At 31.9% G+C, this 11113-nt stretch overlaps 1 protein-coding gene across 1 annotated transcript in view; it reads right to left on the bottom strand.

Moving 5' to 3' along the window:
- Positions 1-11113, bottom strand: part of LOC106460933 (phospholipase DDHD2-like) — a 55518-nt gene that overhangs the window by 37532 nt on the left and 6873 nt on the right. Inside the window, exons 2-4 of the mRNA XM_013920690.2 lie at positions 9016-9390; positions 7635-8006; positions 4122-4306 (exon numbers count right to left, since the gene is read on the bottom strand). Of these exons, the coding sequence (XP_013776144.1) occupies positions 4122-4306; positions 7635-8006; positions 9016-9390 (932 nt within the window). The remainder of the gene's footprint in view (positions 1-4121; positions 4307-7634; positions 8007-9015; positions 9391-11113) is intronic.

Raw genomic sequence — 11113 nt, 5'->3', positions numbered from 1 at the left:
ATGTAGTTAAATACAATGATCATTGTATTTAACTTTTGTGAAATAGTTAAAATAAAAACACTGTAACATGTAATAAAAATGAGTTTTGATATTATAGAATATTTGAAGAGAAAACATGACACAGAAGAATTACACATATAAATAGGATATGTAAATATTTATTAACATTCACATGCATATCTCGGGGTGACAAAACTTCCTGATATATCGCCAATTTCTGTGGAACATTAACTGCAGAATTTGAACACTGAAATAAGGCACTCAGTACTGAAATAGAACAGTGAAAAATATTTTTAAGGTTGTTTTTATTTTTTTAGGCATAAATACAATTTCCAGAAAAATGCACCTTTTTCAAGGCCATTTTTCTGTCTATTTTCTTGTTATTTTGCTTTTTCCTTCTTTCTTTCATGCAAATAAATGAAAATACATGCAACTAAATTCTTTTATGATTTTCTTATTTTTTGGGATGAAAACTTATGTTGACCTTTGGAACAAGTACAGAATTCATAATGAAACACTTCCTTGGGCTCCCTTCTTCAGCTGCTTGCCTTTCCTTCTTCTTATACTGCTTGATTTGGCTGATCTTACTTTTTATTTTCTTCTCATCAGGGAACTCTTCGATGTAGTTTGCCTCCTTTATCATCTCATATCTTTCCAGGACCATTGCACAGCATGCCTTTGGTGCAATGTTTTCATTTTCATCAAGAATACCATTGATGATATTTGAAAGCACATCTGGAAAACTGTATAAGAGTTGAAAGCTGGCCATTTGCTACTATTTCTTTCTTTTGCAATGAAGGTGCTGATTGTCGAGCGAAACTCACTCTCAGATGGTAGATCCAATTTAGAGAGTTATTTAATTTTCAACTCCTAAAGTACCGCTACCAGGACCCATTGTTTTTGACCACATACATTTCCATCATCATACATTTGCTTCACATCATCTATATAACAATGAATATACTTTTTCATAGGTTTTTCTTTGAACAGGCTTTATTGTCCAACCTTTCTGAAAAGGTTTGTAACGTTTTTCAGGTTCAAGAACAAAATTACTACCTAAATTAATATGTTAAATCAATATGTTAAATAAATTCAACAGATCCTTCATCCAGTAGTTTCTTTGCCTCTAACACTGCAAACGATACAGCATCATGTTGATCCAGTGGTCCTTTGCATTTATGACTTCCACGAAATGCCAGTGAGGAGAATGTTCTGTTGCAAACTATGCAAATAGTATCTTCAATGGGCACTGCAAAATCTGGAGTTTCTTCATCACATATTCCTTGCATATCAAGAATAAGATCATCTCCATGGATGCACTGCCCATTAACGATTGCTATATTGTCAGCATCAGTATTCTGAATTTCAGGTTCGATTTGATCTTGATGCTCATCCTCTAGTTCACCTTCATCTTCATGTTGAATTTCCATTTTGGATCAGTTTTCTGCAACGCTTTGAGTTTCCACCACATCTGGCTGTAATTTAACTACTGCAACTGATGGAAAGCTAGAGTTTTCTTTGACACAAGTCTTTCCATCTTCATCAAAAATTATATTGTTATGCCTAGTAAATGATTTCTTAAAGAACTTGATACGTTTTTCAATAGCTTTCTCAAAAACTGCTTCCTGTTCATGATTTGGTGTATACAACACTGGGACATCATTTCCTAAACATCCCATTGCACCCGACACTGCAAATAACTGTGTTGGAGATATAACGTTATTTCTCATGTTCACATATCTAAAAAACATGGACCATTGCACAAGTAAAATGAGCATCAATCCAACTCTTACCATCCTGTGTATTTGTATGGATATACCTCACAATTGTCATTGGACTTGTTTCGATCAGTCATAATATTCCAACAATAAGCTCATGCATTTGATATACATTTGAATTATCACTTTGGATAATTACCTTTTTTTTGGGTTGTGAATCAACTTGTTAAACATCATTTGGATAATGAAACAGCACGTTGTAGTGGTGATAGCTCAGAATATGATTCCCATTGCATAAATCATGCTTTGAATAAAAGTAGTGTTCACCAAAACAAAACTTGTCGTACTTGTCAAATTCCCTTTGCTTTCATGGATGATTAGATCAGATCATCATCATATACTTGATGATAATCGTAACAAAATGAAGTTGTACATGGGGCGTCAGATTTGAGTACTCAATTAACGGGTGGAAATTTCAAAGATAAAGCAAACAATGCTTTGTGAGAAACAGTGTGGTATGGCCTACTGTGTAATGGATTACAAGATGAAGTTCAACCCATTATATTGTCGTGAGAAAAATATTGAACATTTTGGAAAACACAGATTGAGTTGGCATGGTACAATGGTTCAAATGCTTCCAACTGTGAATCCAGATGCAGATGTTTCAAATGGAAGGCAACAGGCTGACTTTGATCGTATATATTATGTTCACATACCTAGTGGGGATTTGAAGCAGGATTATTTTGGTGTACTCTCAGTTTTGGAAGCTTTAATTACACAGTTGCATAAAGAATTTCCATATATAGCATTTTGTTTCTGTACTCATCCTATACATCTGGATCAGTTGTATCAAAGAAACAAATTGTTCATCAAAATCCCAGTTGCATAGTCCATAGCAATCAAAGCTTTCATATCATTGAAAGTCAAAGTATTTACCAATTTGAAAAATGTTCTCCTACAAATTGTTTCACTAAAATTTTCCACATATGAGTGTTCGATGCACTTCCCATTTCAATGTTATGTTCACCCCATGAAAGTAATTGCATATTTGATGGGGATAAGATGAATCTGACTGCAGCTGACATAATGGAAGCATTATATTTCACAATTGACTTTTTTTACTTTTACCAAATCTTGCCCAGATGCCAACATGCTATAATGCTTTCACATAGTTGTGTACATTTTCATTCCTGGAGGTTTCGCATCTGGCAATGTGTATTTGTACGAGGCCTCTACTTGTCTCAGTTGGAAATTGTGAAATAACAAAGCCATCAACACATTTTTTGGTATTGAACCTCTACTCAATGTCTTTTGCATTCTGCAAATATCATGACAAAAGTTTAAGCTGGACATCATCTCACTCTTACCAGTGCATTTTTGGTAATTAATCAGCATCATGTCCATAAGTTGTTTGGATCTGCTTGGAAAACAATTTAAATTTTTTTTTGTAAACACTACTGACACAAAGGAAACCATCTGCATGTAATATGGAACATCTTTTATTGATATTTCTTCACCTGGTGTTCCTTGTCAAACTTCACTGCTTGGAAAATGGGAATAATATGAAGAATTCATAGAAAATACTGTATGTAGCTCCCTCACTTTTTGATTCTCATAAATCTGTAGCTTGTATAAGCAAGTCTTGGTTCCCTCAATCACAGAATCTGGAAGCTCAACATAATTTCGTTGTATTGTTAAATCTTCTTGCCTTCTGTACCTTTGAACCAGACTGATGACCCATTTTGCATTTCATTTTCTCTTCTACGCTTTTGCTATCATGATTGCAGCCACACCTGAAGCATTTTCCACATACCCCACACTTGGCATGTTTGCACTTATATGTTAATGGTGCCACTCTGGCAATGTTTTTCCCAAACCAAATGAATGGAAAATCCAAATCTTGTCAGAGTATTATAGAATATGGTAGAATTTCAGTAGGTTCAGGAAGATTCCCAGATTTAGCTCCGTTACATTATGAGAGAATCAATGCAAAAACGTTTAGTCAATTTTTTTTTTTCTGACTTAAATAGCCCCGTTGGACTGAGAAAAAATTTTACCCCGGAGGTATGCATTACATATTCAAACATGAATTAATTAATTATGATGCAGTTAGTTAATCTTAACAAAGAAAATGGTTCTGCCAGTGGAAGAAAACAATTAGTAACCACTTGCTAGTGCCTTCAAATGTTAAGGTCAAGGCCAGTAAAGTTATGCACATAACAGACTATACACCTTTTGTTTCTTGGTATGTTAAATTATAATTATATTTACAGTAGTAATCACTAACATTTCCTCTCAATAACCAAAAAGACTGATTTTTTTTTATAAACTAAATGCATTATAACTAAACTTAGAGAGCAAAACTGATAAAATATTTCATAATGCTGGCAAAAAATTGTTCACCTCCAGTTTACTAGCAATGTCTTCTTCGTATGGGACAAATTTGTTCTGCCCTTCTTGTTTGTAGAACCAAGTACATCTCTTAACTGAGTGAGGTTCTTCTTCCCAATATACAGACTTCTTCAGTCGTTCTCCCAAAACAACATCATATCTACCTCCATCTGTAGCTACAACACTACCATGAGGATCTAAAAGAGAAGAACAACTACCTGAATACTTCACCTGTAGCTACAATTATCTTAAAGTTTAAAAACTACCAATAAGTTTGTCTCTAGCTGTAGTTAATGAACATAAAATAAATCTACCTCACAAATGGATTCAGTGACAGGAAGGTCAAGACAATATTTAATTTTTTTTGTTTCATCTGTAATAAAAAGTTAATGATGAACCAAAAGAACACATCAAAGTAGTTAGAAATATGATGGCTCACATTTCAATAGCTTAACCTTTAGACATGGGAGGGTCAAATTGTGCATGTCATGACCTTTTTTACAGCTCCATTAATACATAATTTAAATGTTTATCTAAGTTTTAAATTTTGAATTTTAAAAAGAAATATTTAAATAAATTCTCAACCTGCATCTTTGAGTCACATGATGTGGTGGCACTTTGACTTCTCATTTACAGATTTTTCTGTTCTCATACAAGGGTTTCAGTTTTTGAATCAATTAGAAATACATACTATAGATATTTACAAGTGAGAATATAAATTTTAACCTCTCAACTTCTTGCTTTACTGAAACATTATTATATTTCTTCAACATACATTGATACATTCCACCCATACTCTGTTTTTAAAGATAAATTACAGTAGTTTGGGGACATTCTATTCTAATGCCTGATATTTTTTGTGTTCTAAAATGCAAATTTGAAAGTTACATAAATTATTATTGGACAACTGACATTGCAAAAAAAAAAAAAACTTACTAAACTATGCACCTGAAAGCACAAAGCCTCAAGGCTGAAGTAGGTCCTAAACTATTTGGATTTTCGGTACAGTTTTTTTTATTTATTGTTACACATTATTAACAAAAGTAAGTGAAATGTAAAAATCAGAAACTTTTTAGGTTAGATAAAAAACTTAAATTTACAAAACATCAAATAAAAAATTTCTTCTTGAGGAACACATGCAGACTGCTTTCATGTGATGTAGATGTAACTCAATAATTTGTTTACCCTGAGCTTTTGCTAGGTGATTTATTGCTTTGTTACACTAATTAGAAATGGTAAAAGAGCAATAAAACAACAAAATGAAATGAAAGCATACTGAAACTGTTCTGAGTCTGTTAGGATAATTAATTGTGACTGTCTGTCACAGTCATTCTATTAAAAAAAAAAAAATAAAAAATTTGATTTTATTTTAAACAATCAAAAATACCTGTCTCCAGAGACGATAAAAGTTTAAGTTAATCTATCAATTTAAATTGACTTTAAAAAGACTAATTGCATTGGCAGAGCTCTGAGCTGCATATACTGCCAATCGCGAAGCAAACTGTCAAGCATTTCAGTCATGCTAAGAGTCTCTCAACAATAACATACATAAATCTACATTTTTATTCTTTCATTTATGTCACATTTTGAAAGATGAATGACAGTGTGATTAATTCCTAACAATTTAGTGTAGAATATCCTGCTTGCATAACAAAATTTGGCATCAACATTATTCATCCTGTTCTCCCATCATTTCAAAAGTGAATATTGAGCTTTACCTGCATGTGCAGATTTTCAAACAGGAGACAGATGAATGCTCAGACAGATACCACAGTTCACAGTATATACAAGATTTTTCAACTTTTATTATAGTTAGAGATAACATTTTGACACTCATTTAGGAGGTTCTTGAGATTATGAAAATGAAACATTAAATTCGTAAAAAGAAAATGAAGTATTTTTATCCTTAGCATGAAAATCACCCTTGACTCAAGATTGATTTAGTAAAGACTTCATAAATTCACTGACAAATCTTTAGTAAAATACTTTATTAGAAAAATCTAATGTGAACAACATACTTGAAATTTTTCCTAAATGTTTGCCAAATTTCATGAAGAGATATTTAGTACATTAAGAATTATATTATTTATAATTTTATGGTGGTTACAAGGTCAGTCAAACTGACAAAGCCCATCCTCATAGTGTTAATTTTGTTTTTGCACAAGAAATAAAACATGCAAGAATTAGTCTTAGGAGTTTTTAAAACTTGCCAAACATCAGCTAACTATGTCAATCAGAATTGAAATTATTTAAAAATACCTTAAAAATTAATAAAGATAACTTCATATAAGATACTGACTGAAAATACATAATGTAAGCAATATACCAGGAAGCTACAACCTATAATGATTAGATGGAATCAAGTCATGTAATTTACCTTTAAGGATAAGTTTAGTTGCAATTACAATTTCAAAAGATTCAAAACCTCAGATTTAGGTTATTCCTATATCTAAAGAATAAACTGTGAGGGGAAAATAACCCTCAAGTTTTACTGTACTTCAAAATATAAAAAAATTAACATTATATCCAATGAAATTTCTGAAACTATAAAGAAAAACAGATCAGACTATTATTTACTATTGTAAACAGATTCAAATGATCACAACTCCCAATATATCAACTAGAACTTGATCAAATAAGGGAGAAAATTTTAGTCTTGTTTAATTTTGATTGCTTTTAGCAATTATTTCCAAAGGTCAATAAGAAAAATTACAACTACCATAGCTACATTTTCAAGTTTACAGACTTACAATAAATATTATAATTGTTTCAAGGGTATTTTAGGCACTGTAAACATGGTAGACAAACAAACAATTATTAAACCTGCAGCTGAGACAAAATCACTTTATACTTCAATCCTTTTCATACTGGAAAACATCACTTATTTCTCTTAATTTTTCCTTCTGAAAGTGAAAATACTTAATAAAATTGCCTGAAACTTAAAACTAACTGACTAAATAGTATCTACTTTAAAGTTAAAGAAATCAATATAATTTGATGTAGTTTTTCTACAATCTTTTTATGTTGGTAAACTTCAAAAAGTTTTATATATAAGACACTGTTTTGAAACAGACATTTAATATACTTCCTCTCATTTTAGAAGAGAGAGAAGAAAAGACATAGGTGAATTATACACTGATAGTGTTCAAGAGAAAAATAGTTTAACTTGCCAAATGAATTCTAAAGCAATCAAATTGGCCTAAGTGGACTTTTGACAAGAAGAGAACTGTATAGTATTTAAGATGCAACTATGATATACGTAGTGTAAAGAATTTTTTACATTTAACTTGTTTTGAATATATTATTTTAAAACAAGCGGAGTGTCTGTGTGCTGTTCATTTATCATCGAATTTATCACCAATATGTCACAAACATCTACCGTAGAAGAATCCTTAGCCCAACACACCCATATATATATATATATTTAACTTACTCTATATTACATACTTTAAAAAAGTAAGTTTTTGACAAAGAGGGTTAAAAAAGATGTCTTATACTTGGTAAGAGTATCTAAATATTTCTTACCTCTTTTATATGCTTCCTCAAGATTAAGAGAATCAATAATACTAAAAGGTATCCAAAGTTTTCTCTTCTCAATTTCTTTTTCATAAAACCAGTGAGGCTGGACTGGTTGATATGTTATAAATCCTACAGGTAGGTTCCATGCTTGTGTCTGAGCTCCATATGGCATCTGTGAGGTTTGGGGGAGCTGGAGGATTGGTGATGTGGTCACAGAGATATTCTGCTCTTGTGAGCCTGATGATGGGACCAAAGGAGGTGCAGTATCAACCACTGGAGGAGGTCCGAAATTTCCTGGTACTACATTTGGCTTTCCATATAATCCTGGTGTAGGTGCATATCTCATTGGTGACTGACGACGAAAATTTTGAGCTGGGCCTACAAGAAACATTCAAGAAGAATTCATTATAGCTAACCCATTTTTATTTCTATCTTCATACAAAAGGGCTATTGAATAGTTTTTTAAATTACAGGAAATTAGCAAGAAGTACAAAACACTATCACTGATCAAAATGTCTAACATAAATAGATATTACACTTTCCACATCAATTTGTGAAAAAAGTGGAATGCTTATTATATTGCAAAATATGCTCAACAAAAATTATTTAATTTCATACAGAATGCAGTAGATTACATAATTATTCAATATGAGTTAAAAAGTTTCTTGTGTAATTTATAACTGAAAAGAAGTAAAAAATAAAACATGTATACACTTCAAACTGTTTCCAGGAATATTAACATTCTGAAGGGATGGAAAGCAACACTCAGTTAAATAATAAAATTTATCTTACATGTATATATAATTCAAATATTTCATCTAAAAAATTATAATTGCAACACAGCAACGATGTTAATTTTAGAATTATAGTGTTTTTAGGTCTTTAGGTAACATTCACCAAAATCAGCACAAAATATGAACCTAGTGTGACAAACTATAAGGTTAAGAAAACCTGGTCAACACTCCATATATTTTACTCTCACTATATAAAATGGGAAGATAGTAAAAAATTATGAAATTTCATTGAACACATAAAGAGGGTTATAAAGTTCATACAAACTCTATACATTATTTACTGCTGTATGTTCAACTAAAACTAAAAATAAGGAAGGAAAGTCATCTCCAGCTGTTTAATAAAAATTATTAGTACAGTGACAGTAAAGCAGAATAATCAAAATGGATTTGGTCCCTATGACACAGTATAAAATACAATTTCATTTCTACTGTACATTGTTTTCATACTAAGCATTGTTTACAAGTACTTAAGAAAACTTTCAACAACTAAAGTGTTGGATTCTACATATATCCATCTACTAATTCAAAAGGTCAAACATATGTACAATGGAAAACTGTCTACTGTCTTTGACTTTAATTTTGTAAATAATTACCTGTTGGGGGTGGGCCCGACAAATCAGAAACACTCCCCACTGTATGTGGTGGGATATTTGTGGGTCCAGAATACAAAGGTACTGTACTTATGGGTGGGGGTCCTACTGTGGTATCTGAAATAGGAGTAGGAGCAGGAGATGGTCTTGGGGAATCACTTGGAGTTGAAGTTTCACTTGACATCGGAGACAGTGACTTTGTTGGTAATTTTGCTTGGGGTGGACGCAAGGGCTGCTGGAGCTGACTCAGCATACCACCACTACCACCTGAATCCTTTCTCTGAGAAGGTACAGGTGGTTGCATTATGCTTTTGGTAGGAGATGCAACTTGTTGCTCTGTTGCCAGGAGTGACTGTCCTACAAAACTATCCATTTCTCCTATACAAATAAAAAAATCTTGTCAACACAAAAATCAGCAATTAAATTCTACAACAAATGTAAGCATTTTAATTTTGTCTTATAAAACACATTACAATGAAATCTTTTTTCAAATTTCAAAACTGCAGGTTCATATAAATAAGATATTTTATCTACAAAAGCTACATAATCTGTAGGAAGTAAGTTTGATGTTTCAAACTATTCCACCCACTAGTTTTATATATTTTTTCACAATGCAAAGAGGTCTGTCAAATCAATGCACGTGGATCTCATAGAATTAAGCTAAACAACTGAGACGGAAAGTTGTTTTTAATAAACTAAATGGTTTAACCTAGATTCAAATACTGTGTGTGTGTATAACATTTGGATGAAAACTTAAATATTCATTCATTAATCTCCCACTTTCAAGCACATTTTACTTGATCATAATAACAAGAACAGGATCAACAATTCAACCCCATCACTAACAAAGGAAAATTAAATAAAACCAGATTTCTATTTCTATTGATTGCAAAAAAAGGTGGTCATTAAAATTTTATTATCCAAACCTTACAAACTAAATCTTGAATGTAATCAGAAACTAATGCATACTTAAGAAATAAACTTTGATAACTCATAGCTTCTACTGTACAAATAGCTTCAAGATCTTTTGATAACTGAAGCTTATTCCCTAGAAATCTTTACCGAATCTCACTCAATGTGTGTCAAGGTCACACAATTGACCATTCTGTAAAAATCATTGGTATGGCACTTACCTATACTCTAAATTGGCATGAAGAAGGGATACTTACACACCGAAAATTACATATTGTATAATCTTCCTTAATAAGTGGAAATTGACCAAATCAGGATAATTATGTGAAAAAATATGTCCAATACCTTAAATAAGGATATCCAGGCATCCAAAATATTAATGGCTCATTTGGGTCACAAATTCTTTTTTTTTCAAAATATTGAGCACCTCCAATAAATGATTGTTTAGCTATATATTTGTATAATAGAAATCCAAAAACACCTCAACAACGATGAAACACACACACACACACAACACACACAAATAAGAATTCAGTTTACTGCCATGATCTCAAAACTTTGCCCCTCTATTGTCAACTCTACCACGCTAGACCTCTTAATTAACAATACAAGGATATTTTGTACATAAACTTTATCTATTTGTACACTGGAATAATTTTGTTAAGTTTTATTTATTTCAAAAGAGAACAATTTTAAAGGATTAAGCTGTGCTTTGTGGCTCAAATTCTTCAACACTTTTATATGTACATGAGGCTGCTGCCATTGTTCCACCCCCACCCCCTGGCCAGGCAAAAAAAAAAAATTTTCATGGTTATAATTTTAATGACTGAAAATTTGTAAATTCCTTTCGAAAGTGGGATAAAACGCTTCACATGAGCAGTCACTAGGTAAACATGTGTTATAAGGTGAAAGAGTCTAAAAAATATAAAGGCAGAGACAAATTTACTTTAGGCTATGCTTTATTTTTCTGAGTAATCTATCTTTAATAGCAGGTAATTGATACAAAGTAGTCACAATGAAATTAAAAGTTTGAAATATTAAATATCCATAAATTTGTGAACAAAATTTTTTACACACCACATAATCTTTTACTGGAAAGAAAATAGGCTTTGTATGGTATCCGCTGTGGATGATACTGTCTGATGTGCCATGCTAAGTACAAGTGAATTAGTGTGGCATGAGCTGTTTG

The sequence above is a fragment of the Limulus polyphemus genome, unplaced genomic scaffold (assembly GCF_000517525.1).
Source record: "Limulus polyphemus unplaced genomic scaffold, Limulus_polyphemus-2.1.2 Scaffold865, whole genome shotgun sequence".
Classification (NCBI taxonomy): domain Eukaryota; kingdom Metazoa; phylum Arthropoda; class Merostomata; order Xiphosura; family Limulidae; genus Limulus; species Limulus polyphemus.
This window is presented reverse-complemented; position numbering and strand designations above follow the sequence as displayed.